The sequence below is a fragment of the Schistocerca cancellata genome, chromosome 4, assembly GCF_023864275.1.
Source record: "Schistocerca cancellata isolate TAMUIC-IGC-003103 chromosome 4, iqSchCanc2.1, whole genome shotgun sequence".
NCBI classification, from domain to species: Eukaryota; Metazoa; Arthropoda; class Insecta; order Orthoptera; family Acrididae; genus Schistocerca; species Schistocerca cancellata.
In genome coordinates, this window is record NC_064629.1 from 93353371 (window position 1) to 93372759 (window position 19389).

Here is a 19389-nt window from a genome sequence, read left to right on the forward strand (position 1 = left end):
TTAGGCAGTGTAACAGGATGTGAACAGCTTGGAATATTACTTGAAGGTTATAGTTGTTTACATGATCCATCTTATGAAACCACTGATAAGGATCAAATATCTATCATCACAAGTGAAGTCATTATGTTCCAGTTTCTACAGCATATGAAAGGTATAGAATGAATTTTCATTTTGCAGCAGGGTGTGAACTGATATGAAACTTTCTGGCAGATTAGATCTGTGTGCTAGACCAATACTCAAACTCAAGACCTTCACCTTTTGTGGACAAGTATAGCACTTGCCCACACAAGGCAAAGGTCCAAGTTTGAGTCTTGGTCTGGCACACACTTTTAAACTTCCAGTAAGTTTCTTATGAAAGACATGTTGATGTGAATGAAACCAGAGCCATAAGTACCACCTTCTCCTGTAGATGTCCGATAGATGGAATACATTTTTAGACATGAATGAGTAGCAATTCACAACTGATGTGGGATTGGTGGGCAGCCTGTCACTATACTACAGACATAGTTTGGTCACACTAGCTTACTGAAGGAAGTGTGTGAGCATCTTGCTGGTACTGACACTGAGTTAAAGTGACTTCTTCTAGAATATTCATATTTCTAAACTTTCTATCCAAGTTTGATGATCATGTTTCAATTCTTCATAGTAAAAAATAAGACTTATTCTGGTCATTACTAAGAATAGCATGGAATTCTGGTAACTTTATATCAGTTTTGTGAATGCAAGATAATTTACTTATCAGCTGTAGGAACATACCTCCTACACATCTAAAGAACATCTGAATACTGCTCTGCTCAGGCAGAAGGACAAGGAGGATGTTCTTGTAGACACAGTTAAGTGAGGAGTCAAACTTCAGTTCAAGTAACTGTCCATTTCACATTCTTTCATGGTTTCTGTGTTAATGTTATTAAGAAGACAACTAAAATCAGAATATAGGTAAACCTCACTAACCAAACTGAATGGGAGATCCATAGTATGCATGGAAGGTGGTTCTAGAAGTCACTATGGTGAGAAAACTGTAACTGTGAGAAATTTGTAACTGTTGCGGCTATGGGTACAAGACAAAGTACGATGGCTATTTGAATTTTGATACTAGTCAATCAGCATGTGCAAACTCAGCACTAGCCAGTGAAGAGCCATTAGGAACTTCCAAAGCACCTGTAAATAGTGACATGTTTGATAATATCAGCTTTTCCTTTATGGGCAGAGAAAGAAATCTTAGTGTTCAAGAATGAGTACCTCAATTGAGATTACACGATTAGAAAGGTGATAATATTTAAAAGCAATTATAAATCACAAAAGTTCCTGTTTGCCAGTAATATATAACTTGCATGTATGTTTTACTAAAAGAAGACAGGAGCTGTTACTAAATATCAAATTAATTAGATGTGAAGAACTTGCATTATACAATTGTTTAATTACACAATTCTGATGATGCAAAAACGCTTCTAGCAACTAATTAAAGTGTATAAATGGGAAAATAAGAATTTTGTTTGATAAGAACATAGACTCATATCAAATGCAGTTCTGAATAGTACCCTACTTATTGATACATACAGTTCAATCATCTCATCAAGTTTATCATTTATGCCATTTTGGTCAGAGGATCAACTGTGTCCATTTACTTAAAAATGGGAGTCAGCCATACATCACAACAGAAATGTGTACACATTTTACTATGTTTATATTTGTGGAGAGCAACAGCAGTTTACAAAATTTTTTACCTTTCAGTTTTGTGGCCTCTAAAACAGAATTTAAATCAATGACAGGTTAATTTCCATGATAGATTGTTATCATTTTTTTTTTGTGAATCTGACAAATCCAAGAAAAAAACTGCATTTAAAACAATGGAGCTGTCAGTAAGATATCCAGAGGTAACAAAAATTTAGCACATGTGAAACAATGAACAACTTATAGTAATATTCATTATTGAATTTCAAACTGAAAAGTATTTAATGAAACTAAAGATTAAGTAAAATTTTTTATTATCTTCTTAAAATGTCAACTGTATAGAGAGTATGTATTACTATTGCCTATATTGGTGTGGAATGTTGTCATGAGAGCAATAGATGTTTTCATCAAGAATACTCTGTCAGGAGGAACTATTTGTGAATTTTGCAATCTTAGCTTGTGATTAACATTCAACTGACTGTCCTTCAGTTCAGCTGATTAGAGTCATGGATGTTCCTAGGCAAGAACCAAAACTATCTGCATCAACTGATTTAAGAAACAGCAGAAAGTCTGGTAACTAAAACATCCACATTTTACTAGTATGTGTTTGTCTTCTGTGAAGCCAGCTTTGACTTATCCATTTAGTTTATCAACACTGCATTAGGTTCCTGTCCTTTAACCATTTCCTATATCAACAAGAATGAATAACATGTAGAAAGTTATTAATGCCATTTGTTGTAAAGCCAATTGACACATTACTTTAATTCACTGTTTTAGTTTATCATAACTGCTGCATGTACGATAGATAGTTGTGACAATGTCTTATAACTCTTCTTAGGCTTTTATCATTGGTGGTCATTCACAAAATTTCTCATAATCACTGTTCTTAATCGTTTTGCACTGCTTCAAAGTGTTTTGGTTATTGTCTCAAGGGATTTCATTGCCTCAGCATCTTGTTGTGCCCACTGCAGCACCTGTAACAGCAAATTACATCCAGTGTAAGAACAACATAAAAAATTGGCTCCCTGAAATAACTGAAACAAACATTAAAGCAAAATGAACTAATATTTTGAAAACAACCAGACATAAGATCTGTTAAGAACATGTTTTATGCCGTGTCATCCAAACACAACACAACCAGGGCAAAAGCACCACATGCACAAAGATACGAGATGGTGCCAGCACCAGAGAGATTCACCACTTGTGCGAGTTCCATCTGCACCACGGGCAGCACTAAGGGTGAAGATATCGACCTTGCCTCGGCCAGTTGCCAGCCGAGTACAATCCGCCAATGACCCATCAACAGCAGACAGAAATGTACTCGGAAGATATAAAAGCAGCTCTCGCCCACTTGGTAATAGATCATCATCCAGGGCTGACTTAGACAGGGAACGTCGCTTAGTGAACTCATAAAACTGAATAGACAATTGCTGTAAATTGCATTTGCTATTAACTGTACAATTTCCCTATGATTATTTGCACTTAGCCATTGAGGGCCTTTTATGTGTTATATTACAAGTAGTGTTGCAGGCTTCTTATTTGTCAAAACACAAAGATAAGTAAACCTTTTAACTCATTTGTGTGACTTGGTTACTAATCTGTTGGAGTGCTATAGAACCTTTGTTCTCCTATCCTGTTACCTGGCCCTGGGGCATAGCTATGTAACAGTGGGAGGCAGAAATTGTATTAGCAGTATACTGCACCAGAAGCCATTTCATGATCTCACAAACTCAGCCTCCACAGCAGTAGTGATGAGGCCTTTACAAAACTGACGATGAGGGTTTACAAAATTTTATAGTCATTAAAATAGTTATTAAAAACTGACTGGGTCTTTCTGTGACATGCATTTAACTTACTTGAAGCTAGAACAAAAAATTAGTGGAAAGCACAAAATTGGCTTAAGACTCTTTTATTCTTAACTGTTTGAGCAATGGTGTTCCAGACACTTACCTTGTTCTCTGTTTGTGGAGTGCTGACAGCTCTAGCAACTGTTAGTTCAAGTTTTTCTCCTGCTGATGCAATAAGAGGTACAGTTAAACAGCAGTCAAAGTCATTGGTCTGTGTATTATTTACCTGCAACAGAGTTTGAAATCATTAAGTATTCTTTGAGTCAAAGTTGCATTAATTGTGTAAGTATTGACAGATTTCATATCAGTAGTTTCAATCATGCTTTGTGAATACAAATGGGAATCTTTGGTGAGAAGATGGTGTTCTTTTCATGAGGCACTGCTCAGGAAATCTAGAGAAGCACCATTTGAGGCTGACTGCAGAATGATTCTACTCCTGCCACTGTACATTTCACATGAGGACCATGAAGATAATATGAGAGAAATGAGGGCTTATAGCAGGCCTATAGACAAATGTTTTTCCCTCAGTTTGTTTGCAAGTGGAACAGGAGAGGAAGTGATTAGTAGTGGCATGTGGTACCCTCCACCATACTCTACATGATGGCTCATGGAGGATGTATGTAGATGTAGGTGTAGATACAAACAACTGGGAACCAGGGACTGCTGATGAATGTCACTACCCTAGATGATTTGTCGGTGGGTATGGTGGTGACGTGGGCAGAGGTCCCATTCTCCCCTCAATCTGAGAGGGTGAGATTTCAGTTCACATGGAAAGAAAATGATTAACTGTCTAGTAGTCTTCTGAAGATCAATAAGAGGTAATGAAAGGAAAAGTGCTAAGAGGTGTTTAACTCTGTCCACTACCTCTCTAAGATCAAGGTAAATTTCATCCTTCTCAAGGTGGCTCAGGTAAGCAACAATAATTTCTGCAGGTGTGAAATTTCAGAACTGAAGATAAATGACGATATTTCGAAATTATGTCAATAACAAGTGCTACTTGTAGCCAAGAAATAAACTAATGTTACGTCTGACAATCCAGAAGTAGCTAGTACTAGAATCTTACCCACTACAAAATGTGAACACTGATGGTGGAGTGATGAATGTAAACAAGCATTCACTTGCAGAATAAATGCCTGGGAAAAGTGGAACTTCATGATGAAACAGGGATACTTTGGCACGTTTCATAAAACTGTAAAGGATACCGCCAATGCATTTCAGCAAACTGAATGATTGTATGTGAAACAGCATATGAAACAGAGTGATGGTGACTTCCATAAAACTGTGTGTGAGATTTTTTACCAGACTTTCAAGACCAACCTGAAAGGGTGTCAGGTCCACAGCATGTATTTTACAGAGGAAAATGAGAACCTAGGTCTAGATAGTAAAAAGAACTGTACCAAGTTGGCTTAGTGTTTTGATAGATTACTTAACTATGATCCACCCTTAAGCCAACCATCTCAGAAACTACAAAGTCACATACATCAAAATAATTAACAGATTGTTAGCAGCCTAAAAAGTAATAAAGCAGATATATAAGACCTGATAGTTACAGAAAATCTAAATATTGTGAACAAAGGTCATATACACATGACAGTTAACTCTTTAAGGTGTTTGAAGGTCTGGTAAGATAGCATCTAAATGGCAGTCAGTACTGATCTGTACACTACACAAGGAAAGAGATATGAAAAATGTAAATCATTCATTCATGCATCATCTTCTTTAAATACTGTCAAGAAGGAGGATCTACTCTCAGTGTTTCATTTAATGTTTAAACATTACTGTCTACTTGTGATACTTGTAAATCACTTTTGCTTGTATGAAATTCCATAATATGTCTTTGTGAATTAATAGTTAAATTGTTTGCTGTGGACCAATTGTAGTCATTCCCAGTTATCATCTAGCTGTGTCTACTAAGGTTGAATTTGGACCCTTGACTAGAACACTTGCATCAATGTTTGAACCATCTTTTAAAGTCAATGTCATTGGATGAGTAATTTTACACAGAGATGTACACAACTGAATAATGTAGATGTAGAAATGTGGAATAACTCCATTTATTATAATTTCACTCATTAGGTACCCAATTTTATTCCTCTTGTAGAGGTGTAGATATACCACATTTACTTAGGATATCAAAATTCTTATCTATGTGATGTTTCATTAAAATTATTTGTTCACTAAATCATTTGAACTGTGCTGATTTGGTTAATCATAAAAAATTTCTGTTAAGAGAAATCTGTAATTTATAATGTTCAGAAACCATGCACTCATGAGCTAATGATTGTTTATTTCCAATAAGACGCAGATCATTTGAAAGCTATAATTTCACTATTTAAAGTAAACAGTTTACTTTTTCTGAGAAGAATGGAAAAAATATTTGGAATTAAAGTTTCCATCCATCCACCAGAAAAGACTTGAGTTATTTTTACATTTACGCATGTTTAATTTGAAGAACTGGTGTCATGATTTTGTTGCCCTAATTTTTCCGAGCTGGGAAATATATTTAGTTATCATAATACTTAATTAAGAAATTAAGCAAATTATAAAAATTATGAACTAGAGAATTTTCCATGAATAGAAGGTATATATGCTGTTAATAAAAATTTCATCTGATTTTGTTAATTTTACAGTTACCTAACACACAGATCAGTCCAGTGACATCTATATGTAAAGGTGAGTGCCCAAGAGTTAGTATGTGAAAATATCTGTGTAAAAGTACTCATCCAGTTACACTTATGCAAATAAGTATGTGCAAATATTAACATATGACAGTCACTACAAGTCATAATGTGCAGTTATATTTTGTGTTGGAACCAATGTTCTTTGTTAATACTAATGAAGTTACACACACATATGAATTGCATCAACCAGTCTCCATTTGATATTTATGTTTTTAACTTAGCCTTGTTAAATTTTTATGACTTTTCTGACTACAAGAAACTTAATAATGAACACAATACTTTATCACTTCAAGTATTTAGTACACTAAAAACACTTGCCACAATGTGACTGCTGTACTAGGCCTAATCACATTGACTGAAGTAAATATCAGACTGTGCTTGAGGATGGTCAGGCCCGACTCTATAAGCCATCGACCAACCAGTACAGTATGAAAAGGCTGTGTGCATATCTGAGAGCAGCGGGCCTCTGCTGGTGCTGGCATCTTGGGACTTCTGTATTGCACCATATAGTTGCATGCCCAGATTGCAGCTGTGGAAATTTAGGTGGGTCACTACAGCCCTTCCCCTTTGGAGGCAGAGCATCACTGATTGCCTGGGCCAGGAGTGAATGGCCACAATGGGGAAATGGTGCCCCTGACCATGGAGGCCTTGAAGGCATGAAGGAAGAGCAACTCCTGGTTGGTGGAGCCTTTGGAATATGGGCAAACGTGAACAGCAAGAAGAGTGCCCCAACACCTCCCCTGTGGGAGCATGAGATGACAGGACCAGCAATGGAAAATCTGAGCTGGGATCTATGGTGAGTTCCAGCAGCATTGTGGAAGGTGGAAGTGACTCTGCCATAGGTTGAGACCATGCAGGAGATATCGAACCAGCAAGGGGTATGTACAGGATGCTCACCCAGACTTGGACCTGATTTTGATGGCTCCAGACCTCCAGGTACCCATTCACAGAGTGTGGACACGGTGGCTGTTCTGTCACATAATGGTTGCCAGTATCTAGCAGGGGCACCAACCAAAACTGTGATCCCTTTTGGTAAGCGCAGTTCAGGGGAACATGATGGTGGGTGAGAACCTGGATGGAGGAGGTGGAGCAGCATTGATGGCTGGTGGCTGTGGAGGAGCTCAGCAGGGCTACTGGAATCAATAGGAGTTGTCCAGTAGGCCTTCAGAAAAAAACAGGAATACCTCTTTGGTGGGAAAGTCTGCAGATATTTCTTCATCTGTTGTGAACCATTTGCTCAGCCTTCTTCTTAGATTGAAAGAACATGGAAAATGTCCAACCACACACAGATATCACAAAATGGCAGTAAAAGAAAATGAGGCCCATTGTCAGAAACAGGAGTAACTAGGAGACCTTCCACAGAAAAAGTTTTTGAAAGAGCCTGATTAGTAAGCTTGGCTGTGGCTGAGGAGCACCAGACCATGTATGGAAATTGCAAAAATGCGTCAATAACAATCAGCCAAAACACAGAAAGAAACTGACCTGCGAAATGCATATGGAGGCATTCCCAGGGCTGGGTCACTGGAGTCCATGGGGAAAACGGTGCCTTGAGAGCCGCCTGCTGACTAGTGCACTGGGGACAGCAGCCAACAAATTCTCCAGCTCCTGTTCAATGCCAGGCCATTACACGTATCTGCCAGCCAAGGCTTTGGTGTGGGAAACACCTCAGTGACCATTATGCAACAGTTGTAAGATCTCCCACTGCAAACTCCGGGGAATGACAACCTTGGGGGTTGCATCATCTGTGGAGAGCAGGAGGACCCTGTCTAAGACCAAGAGACAATGGCCCAAGACAAAATGGTTACAAAGCAGATTAGAAGCACAACCCAGGGCATGAGATGACCAACTCTGCAGGATGAGGTGGACAAGCTGCTTGAGGACAGGATCAGACTCTGTGGTCCTGGCAGCCCGGGTACTAGTGACTGGAAAGCCATCTACCACATGGCAGGAGACAACGTCTATGTGGAAACACATGAGGCCATGGGGAAAATGGTGCCTTGAGAGCCACCTGCTGACTAGTGCCCTGGTGGGGCACAAATGGATGTCATAGTGGTATTTGGAGAGGAACAATGCCCACCACTGCAACTTGTGGGCCGCCTTATCAGGGACCCAACCAGACAGACTGAATAATGAGACTAATGGCTTATGGTCCATAATGAGTTGGAATTTAGTGCAATTTAAGAATATGTGACTGCATACACAATAACCAAAGCTTCCTTCTTGACCTGAGAGTAATGGTCCTGTACTGGATTGAGAGCTTTGGATCCAAATGCCACTGGCTGCTCTGAGCGCCTGCATTACAATGGGCAAAGACAGCCCCCATGCCATACTGCGAGGTGCCCGTAGCAAAAACTGATGGTTTGCTAGGATCAAAAGTATTCAGACACAACTCTGACCTGAGGCAGGCTTTCAGCATGGAAATGGTGTGGTCACAAACTGGAGACCACACAAACGAAGCACCCTCATGGAACAGAAGGTGGAGAGGGTCCACAATGGTGGATGCCCTGAGAACGAACTGATGGTAATAAGCAATTTTTGCTATGAAAGCCTGCAATTTATGCAACAACAAGTGATGCAGCAGGTCAGTGATGCCTGCAGCCAGACATGCCAGGGGTTGGACAGTCTACCATTTCCTTCAGAAATATCAAGCTTGGAGAAGAATTGACCCCTGCTACACATGTAAACAGCTCTTCTGCACACGGAAATGGGTATGTATCAACCATGGGCTGTGAATTCATGGTGATCTTAAAATTACCACAAAGCTGCAGTTTCATCACAATAACAAGGGGAGAGGCCCACTCACTACAGGAAATGGGAACCACAATCCAACTCTGCCTTGTCTTGGGTGCAGAGGGCTACTGTAATCTGCTGAACGTGAAAAAATCTATGAAAAGCTGACTGCCTCAAGGTTATGTGGACTTTAAAATCTGTTGTGCACCCTAGGCCTTCCACAAAAATATCATGAAATTCAGAGCACAGAAATTCCAGTGATTGACAGGGGATATTGGTAGATACCATCTGTATGGAGTCCATGACTGAAAAGCCGAAGGCCTGAAAGGCATCAAACATAGAAAGGTTTGCTCACCTAACATTGTGAACAACAATAAAGGTAATAGGCCAAGTTACTGACCTATAGGTACCATCAGCTGTATATTGACCAAGCAAAGCAAGGGGATTTACTGTCTACCATATCTTCATAACCACCTGTTTAGTGGTGACAGCAGTGGAGAACCAAGGTCTGAATATGTTTGGGCTTTAAACAGGGAAACTGCCATGCTGGTGCCCACCTGCAGGTGCAGCTGTCATGAGAGAACCAAGAAAAAAAAACTTGTTAGACATCTGATCAGGAACCAGTCCTGATGATAACACTTCCAGATATCCATATCCATGCCCTCTGGTTCTGCATTCTGTGCCATTGATTGGCAGATTACCACAATGTGGCCTTTATTCTGGCACTTATGACAGATGGCCCAAATTCTGGGGACACACTGATCTATCATGATATATCATGATGCACACAACAGCAACAGGAAGTGGCACTTGGAATGCTCTTTACATGTTGCATGGAAGCTGCTGGATCTGCTGGCTTGCACCACCACTATATTGCCCTCCTCAGAGACAGTGGACACAGCTGTGCCACTCTGAACTGCAGTGAAATTACACCATGCTTCCATCTGCCAACCAGTGGCATGTGAGACCTCATAAAACTGGACAATGGACAACACCTCATTGAGTGAAGGGTTTTATAATTGGAGGGCCCATTTCAGGCATGATAAGACTGATAGATCTGTTTCTTGCATTGGTAGAGTGGCCAAAACCTGAGTGCGGTGGTGATAATAGGAAGACACCAATGAGCATAAACTGTCAAAAGACAACAAAGAAGGTTCCTGTAATGGGCAAACTGCCACAACAGAGAGGAGAAATCAAGGACAAAAACAGTGTATGACATATATCTGCATCTACCATGTAGAAATATTGCCATAGGTAGTGTTTGTATGCTTTCCAATCTTCCACTGCCTCATCAAGTGATGGCAGTGGAGGAGGAAACATAGCTGGAGATGAAGGGGGAGAGAGAAACATCAGCAAAGCCTAGTGCAGGACAGTAAGAAGTTCTGTCTGCTGTTGCACCAATGTTTGAAGCAGAGCTTCCATGCCATAACAAGGAAAATGTCACAACTGAAAGCAAAAATCAACTGCACAGTGTAACACATGAAAAATAACACTACTCATCACTACTGTGGTCTAACTACAAATATTGCTCTGTCAAATATTTGACAGAGGAAAAACAATTGGCACAGAGCAGCTGCCCTTACTAATCCTAGTCACATCAGCTGAAGTAAACATCAGACTGTGCACAAGGCTGGCTGAGCCGGACTCTGTAAGCCACTGGTTATATATTGAATCACATATCTGAAATGTTATCCATATGGTAGAATGTTTAGAGTAACAACAGATCACACAGCATTAACATGGTTGTTGGTGTTAAAGAATCCTTCTAGTAGATTGACACAATGAGCTACTTACACATCAAGACAACTAAATTCTGCAGAAAGAAATTAGACCACTATGGAGAAAGAAATGTTAAGTCTTATTTATGGAATCACATACCTGAAATGTTATCTGTATGGTAAAAAGTTTAGAGTAATAACACAGGAAAAATTTGAAGTGGATGATATGTCAAGAAAACTGATACAACAGACTTTCACAAACACTCTGTCAAAATTAAAATTCATGAATGACATCTCAGAAGCATTTGAGATCAAGACTGGTTTCATACTAGGTCATGAACTTTTCCACTGTTCTTTACAAAATTACATCTGACAGTGGAGAAAGATACTGCGCCAAGAAGAAGAAGGTAACCAACTCATATGAAACCCAAATGTGAAGGAGTTTTGCCAGTGTAACAGAGAGTTAACAATGAGTTTATTCACCTTCAAACATGTTACATGGCTTTGGTGTAAACATTTACATATAAAGCCAAGAGACATGAGGTACATAAAATTTCATGATATTTACATCAGTGACACATTGTTACATATAATCTGAAGATTATATGTGCAGGAACCTTTTGACTAATCATTTGTCCCAACTTAGTTTAACAGTAATTAGTCAGAACTTTATGTCATTTAAGTGAGCCCTCATACTCTTTTTATGGAGTAGTATGCCTTCTTCTTTGACCACTCTTCAAAAACAATTTTAAATATACTGTAGGGAATGGAATGGGTAGCTTTTGGAAGTCTACTGAAAAATCTGGGGCCTGCCAGTAACTTTAAAAGCCTTTGGGATAGTGACAACCCTATTATAATCCACTTTCATGTCTTGAGTCTTCATATGAACACATAATTGTAGCCAGATATATGAACATCAATTTTCTAACCAATAATCCTTCTGCTCACACTTTATACTGATTTGACTTGGGTCCACTCATACAGCTGAATCTCATATGTTTATCGATATTTTTGAAACTGAATCTCCAAATAGAGTTCACACAGATTGGATATCTACTTCTGGCTTGTCTGCTCATGATGTAATTCATGACAGTTTCACTACAATGCCCAAAGAAAAAACTGCAAGTGGCAACTGTTACAGATTTTAAGTGTATGAATATATCAGAACTCACATCCGATGCCTACGATACATTCACTGAGAGCTTTAATAATTTATATGATAAACACACTTTTCTTCAAACAGTAATAGTAAGAAGAAAGCCTGCACCATGGCATACAGAGCACCCAGACACCTTATGAGTGTCAGTGATGCAGCACACAGGCCACACAAATGGCACCCAACCTCTGATATCCATCACACCTACAAGCAATTACTTAACTGAGCTAGTCATTCTGTGAGGAATACAAAATTCAGGTATACTAGCTCGCAAACTGAAGATTTTCACAGACCCACCATCTTGTGAAAAAATCACTGAGGTCTACAAAGAGGTAAATCTAAATCTGCAACTCAACCACTGTTTCCTTTTGAGGATCTAAATGACTGTTTTGCCATGGCAAAATCTTTGCTTTGCAAATGCATAAGGTCACAAATCATAGACTCCCTTCAACTATCAGTGGTTGCTATGAATGACATTTTTTTTTCTGCACCCAATAAGTCCTGACATAGACTGGAAGTTCATTGTGTGTATTTGTCTGGCAACTAGAGGAAATGACACTATAACAGTGGAAATGATCAGTATTCTTTTTGATCCTCTACTGTCCAAAATAATGGACATTTTCAATTATTCTGTGACCTCCAGCAACCTCCCAGTGTCCTGGAAGCAGGAATTCATAAAGCCGCATAAAGTGCACCACATGACCTTCTGACCACAGGCCCATTTGCATTCTACCAGCATTATTCAAGGCTTTAGAACACATAGTCCATGAACAGCTTACCAATTATTTAACATCAGTTAATGTTTTATATGAATTCCAGTTGGGTTTCTGGCAAAATCACAGCATGATGACTGGTCTTATAAAAGTGAATGATAAACCAAAACAAGCTATGGACAAACTCCAGGTGACTATTATGTGCTTTTTGGATTTGACACTGATCGTTTCGACATTCTGCTTGCTAACCTCACAAATCAAATTTTTTCTTCTAGTGCTGTACAATGATTCCACTCATACCTGACATCCTGTCAACAGTGTGTAACAATTGAAACTAAAAAGTTGCAATGGACAAATGTAGTACCAGGGGTCCCACAAAGATCATTATTGTGCTCATTACTTTTCCCATTATATGTTAATGATTTGTCGATTATTCTCACATATTGTAAATATCACTTATATGCTGGCAGCCTTCAGTTATACCTATGTGCAAGTCCAAAACATTTGTGCACAGCCACCCAGCATGTACATGCTGGTCTACTTGCTTTATCTGAGTGGGCACAGAGTATATGTTTGGAACTTGACCCATCTAAATTGCCAGAAATCTTAGTCACTCACATGGTTCAGAGAATCTCTTCCACCCTTAATTCTAAATGGCACAGAAGTAACCTCTTCTTTTTCTGCAAAGAACTTGGACTTAATTCTAGACAATAATGTAGACTGGACTAAAAACATACACTATGTGATCAAAAGTATCTGGACACATGGCTGAAAATGACTAAGAAGTTCAACGTGCCCTCCATTGGTAATGCTGGAATTCAATATGGTGTAGGTCCACCCTTAGCCTTGATGATAGCTTCCACTCACAGGCATATGTTCAATCAGGTGCTGGAAGGTTTCTTGGGGAATGGCTGCCCATTCTTCACGGAGTGCTGCACTAAGGAGAGGTATTGATGTCGCTCAGTGAGGCCTGGTGCGAAGTCAGCATTCCAAAACATCCCAAAGGTGTTCTATAGGATTCAGGTCAGGAACCTGTGCAGACCAGTCCATTACAGGGATGTTATTCTCGTGTAACCACTCTGCCATGGACCATGCATTATGAACAGGTGCTCAGTCATGTTGAAAGATGCACTCACCATCCCCAAATTTCTATTCAACATTGGGCTGCAAGAAGGTTCTTAAAACATTAATGTAGGCCTGTACTGTGATAGTGCCACATAAAACAACAAGGGGTGCAAGCCCCCTCCATGAAAAACATGACCACTCCATAACACCACTGCCTCCGAATTTTACTGTTTGCACTACACACGCTGGCAGATGACAGTCACCGGACATTCCCCATACCCGCACCCTGCCATTGGATTGCCACATTGTGTACCATGGTTCATCTTTACACACAACATTTTTCAACTGTTCATTTGTCCAATGTTTACACTCCTTACATTAACCGAGGCATAGTTTGGCATTTACCCGCGTGATGTGTGGCATATGAGCAGTCGCTCGACCATGAAATCCATGTTTTCTCACCTTCCACCTAACAGTCATAGTACTTGCAGTGGATCCTGAAGCGGTTTGGAATTCCTGTGTGACAGTCTGGATAGATGTCTGCCTATTATACATTATGACCCTCTTCAGCTGTCGGCGGTCTCTGTCAGTCAACAGATGAATTCGGCTTGTATGCTTTTGTGCTGTACATGTTCCTTACTGTTTCCACTTCACTATCACATTGGAAACAGTGGACCTAGGAATGTTTAGGAGTGTGGAAATCTCATGTACAGACGCATGACACAAGTAACACCCAATCACCTGAGCGCGTTCGATGTCCGTGATTTCCGTGGAGTGCCCCATTCTGCTCTCTCACGATGCCTCATAACTAATGAGGTCGCTGATATGGAGTACCTGGCAATAGGTGTCAGCACAGTGCACCTAATATGAAAAATGCATGTTTTAGGGGGTGTCCAGATACTTTTGATCATGTAGTGTAACTGCAGTCTGTGAGAAGGTGTCAGTGTCATTTCATTCACTACAGAAATATAGGAAAGTGTTTCCTTTCAAGCTTAGGAGGAAGCTCATAGACTCACAAATACTCTCTATACTTGACTATGGTGATGGTATTCTTGAAGGACTTTAATATGAAAGGTCATGCAGGCTAGAACTGGGGATGAATGCTTGTGTTCGATACATTGGTAATGTATGCTATTTTGATCATGTCACTTCTGCCTGTGAATAATTATCATGGCTGTGTGCCAATAAGCATAGAGAATGTCATACTCTGTATCTGTTCAATTTTCTTCTCAATCATGGCACTCACTCTTATTTAACTTCAGCTCTAACACTACATGTTTTCAATGCAATAGAGTAGTATGCCACTGCAATGAATTTTTTGAAAGATTTTGTGATGCCTTCAGCTGACATTCTCTTTATTTCATGTAAGGTTGTACAGTTTTGGCATTATGCCATATTCAAGTATTTAAAACAGAGGCATTTTACATTGGATACATTACTACTGACACTATTGTTTGAACAGCATAGCAGAAATACTAATTCTCAACAAAGTAAAATCCTCTCTGTACCATCACATAATTATGTCATGTTCTCTAAATCATTTTCTGTATCAGGAACCCAACTTTGGAACAATCTTCCTAAAAAAAAATCAAAGCAATTAAAATCCTTCCAAACGTTAAAAGACAGTTCATTGCCCATGTTTTACCACAATAACCGTCGCTCTCATATACATGTCTGCAGCTCACTCTCATGAGTCTTCTCCTCCCCACAACTTTTCCCTCCACCATGTTGGCAGAGTCCTTTATTTAAATTCTGTTCTTTCTAACAGCCACTGTCACTGTCATTTTAATCTTCTCATCTTTCTTTACCTCGTCCACTTATATAATACTAAACATGTATTCAAATGTGCTAAACTAATCTAAATCATTCTTCAAGCCCCTTTCTCTTATTATCTTTATTGTTATTAGTATCAAGTACTATTGTCATTATTATTATTGTTATTGGCAATTATTGTTATGATTATTAATGTAAATTACACTGAAAAGCGAAAGAAACTAGTAACCTGCCTGATATCATGTAGGGACACCATGAGCATGCAGAAGTGCCACAATATGACATGAAATGGACTGGACTAATGTCTGAAGTAATGCTGGAGGAATTGACACCATGAATCCTGCAGGGCTTTTCGTAAGCTCATAAGAGTATGAGGGGGTGGAGATCTTTGCTGAACAGCACGCTGCAAGCCATCCTAGATATACTCAATAATGTCCACGTCTGGGGAGTTTGGTAGCCAGTGGTAAATGTTTAAAGTCAGAAGAGTGTTCCTGGAGACACTCTGTAGCAATTCTGGATGTGTGGGGTGTCCTGTTGTCCTGCTGGAATTGTCCAAGTCTGTAGGAATGCACAATGGACATGAATGGATGCAGGTGATCAGACAGGATGATTATGTACATGTCACCTGTCAGAAGTCGTATCTAGACATATCAGGGGTCCCATATCACTCCAGCTGCATATGCCCAACACAATTACAGAGCCTCCACCAGCTTGAACAGCCCTCCACTGACATGCAGGGTCCATGGATACATGAGGTTGTCTCCATACCTGTACACGTCCATCCGCTCGATACAATTTGAAACAAGATTCGTCTGACCAGGCAACATGTTTTCAGTCATCAACAGTCCAGTGTCAGTGTTGATGGGCCCAGGTGAGGTGTAATGCTTTGTGACCTGCAATCATCAAGAGTAGATGACTGTGCCTTCGACTTCAAAAGCCCATATTGATGATGTTTCATTCAATGGTTCACATGCTGACACTTGTTGATTACCCAGCATTGAAATCTGCAGCAACTTGCGGAAAGATTGCACTTCTGCCACACTGAATGATTCTCTTCTGTCATATTTGGTCACATTCTTGCAGGATCTTTTTCTGGCCGCAGGAATGTCAGAGATTTGATGTTTTACCAGATTCCTGGTATTCATGGTACGTTTATGAAATGGTCATATGGGAAAATCCCTACTTCATTGTTACCTTTTTAAATGGTGCATCCTATTGCTCATAAACCAACTATAACACCACATGAAAACTCATTTAAATCTTGATAACCTGCCATTGTAGCAGCAGTAACTGATCTAACAACTGCGTTAGACCATTGTTGTCTTACATTGACAATGCCGACCGCACCATCATATTCTGCCTGTTTACATTTCTGTGTATTTGAATACATATGCCTATACCAGTTTCTTTGGTGCTTCACTGTTTTATTAATGTTATTATTATTATTATTATTATTATTATTGCTGTGAATGTTTTTGTGATTTTTTGGTATGTATTGTTCCCAGTCAGATGTACGAGAGGACCTTATGACCCTAATCTAGTCAAGCTAAATAAGCAATAAAGAAATAGTAACCTACATATGGGTATGGTTTGTTCTCCATGAAAGTGAAGAAGTACCATACCAGTCACAACCCAGCATTAGCTGGATAAAGGGCACAAGAAAGAAAGGAAGTTTGTGTAAATATAGCAGCGTAATGACAAAATTTTTGTAAATGTGTTTCCCTATTTCTTGATAATTTAATTTGTTACTCTTGCTTAATAATTATTCACCATGAGTAAAATGGGGTTGTCTTGCCACAGAATGTTTTATTCTGGGGTATTATGTGATGGATGCTGTAGTTTTTTCCCCCTTAGGTCAACTGTAGTGATGTATGTATTTGAGAAGTAAATGGGGTTCTTCAGTGGATGCAGAATATGCAATAAGATTATATGTTGATGAAACAGAAAGAGAAAACTGCTGCCTTTTAGTCTGAATTAAGTGAGACTAGAAAGATCTAGACAGGTTAATGCTGGAGAAGGGTAATTAGAGGTGTGCAGTGGTGACAGGCTTCTGACAGCTTTGTGGTAAATGTGAAAATAAGTTTGAGCTGTTTCTTCAGCTAAGAATGGATGTTCCTCAAGAAGATATAGGTGTAGACAGGACACAACAAACTTTCATGAAGCAACTGAAAAGGAAGAATATGGGAAAGTCAGTAAAGATGCAGGAAATTTTGCTAGCTAGTTGTCATGCTAGATATGTGGGCCAACTGTTGCAGGACAATCAGAAATAGGATCAGAATATTGAGTCACAATTTTTCTAGCCCTAGTAATTGTCTGGGCAGGATGACAGAGAATTTAGAATCAGTTTTTAAGGATTTCACTAAAGAGGATATCATGGTTACAGTTGATGGGCAAGGCAATAGTATTGACAGAGAACCTGAGTACAATGTAAAGTGTTGCCCAAAACAGCATCAATATCTTTACATACTAGTGATGAATTTGTATCTGTTCTAAGATGCCATTTGAGCTCTTCTATCAAGAGAGTTAATTTAGTTTTCGAACAGTTGCTTATGTTGAATTAAGTGCCACACTTTGGTGTGGTTCCTATTGATTCTACCAGTAGATGGAATTATGCTGGAAACAGCATTTATATCAACAGAGTATAAACTGAGGATAAACTGGGCAGGATAACTGAGTGGACTGACAGCATAAACTGAGGATAAACTGAGTGGACTGACAGCAGAAAACCTAAGAGAGTGGGGAAGGCATTCTATTGAGTGGTAAAATACCATTGGTTACTTGTGACCAAGCAGCACCAGTTTTAGGGTTGGGAGAACAGAAGGAAACCAAATTTTAAGTGAGGTTAGAATTTAAACAAACATTCAGTTTAAGAAAGAAACTAAACTGCATAATTCTAGCAAACTACATCAGTACAAATATCCTTTATTTGAAAATTCTCAGCAATCATCACAAATTTATTTTCATCCAATTGTATCACAATTGGTCTGAAATTTGGGCTACTATTATTATAAATTGTAGTTTACTAGCTGCATAACATATATAATCTAAATACAGGAGACATGTCAAAATTGTAGCAAGATTTCATGAGCATAATAATTTTGTTATACTTCATTACCCCTTGATCAAATTATCATTTATCCTCCTGTACTGTATAGTAACATTTCTCCTGCAGTATCTGCTGAAGCCTTGGTTTTAGAATCTCTGGCTTCATATTAAATATGTTTTTGCCCATTAACTTGTTATATATTGTTATTACCATATACTGTGGTGTCCCATATACTGTGGAGTTCATGAGTATTATTTCAATTGATACATGAATAGCATAAAATTCTCTTTATTTTCTGTGTGCTTAATATCCAGGGACTGTGGGATAAAATTGATGAATTACTTACCTGCATTGATGAATTTAGTTCTGATGATGAACTTAATTTCAACTGTAAACTTCACTACTAGGGTAGACAACAGATCAAAAACAGGTCTTGGTAATATCTTATAGAAAGTTCTAGTGAACATAATTATATTACAAAACGAACAGTTAATGGCCTCTCAGACCATGGCATGCAGTTCCCTATGCTAAATGTTACTACTGACTAGCATACAAAATCTACTACATCTGAGTTCAGGATGGTAGTCAGTAAGCCAAAAATTGATTTTAGGGAACTCCTCAAAGACACAAACTGGAATGACATATAGAATCCTCGTGTCATATATGATAAATAAAATAAAAGTTTTAATAGTTGTGATGAAATATCAGCAAATTTAACTCAAGAGTATTTAGTCAGTCATTTGTCACTGGAACATTTCTCAATTAGCTGAAATATGTTAAAGTTAACCCTCTATATAAGAAAGGAGATGAAGAAATGTCAACAAACTTCCATTCAGTTTTACTTTTACTAATATTCTCTAAATTCTATAAATGATAATATACAAGGTGCTTTTTAAATGTCTGATGACAAATAATGTTTTGTCAAAGTCACAGTCTGGATTTCTACAGGGTTCCAATATTGTGAAGGTTATTTACATATGCAGCAAAAA

At 38.8% G+C, this 19389-nt stretch overlaps 1 protein-coding gene across 1 annotated transcript in view; it reads right to left on the minus strand.

The window, feature by feature from the left end:
* Positions 1-1491: 1491 nt before the first annotated feature.
* Positions 1492-19389, minus strand: part of LOC126184530 (glutamate receptor-interacting protein 1) — a 538419-nt gene continuing 520521 nt past the window's right edge. Inside the window, exons 18-19 of the mRNA XM_049926935.1 lie at positions 3622-3744; positions 1492-2645 (exon numbers count right to left, since the gene is read on the minus strand). Of these exons, the coding sequence (XP_049782892.1) occupies positions 2577-2645; positions 3622-3744 (192 nt within the window). The 3' untranslated portion in view covers positions 1492-2576. The remainder of the gene's footprint in view (positions 2646-3621; positions 3745-19389) is intronic.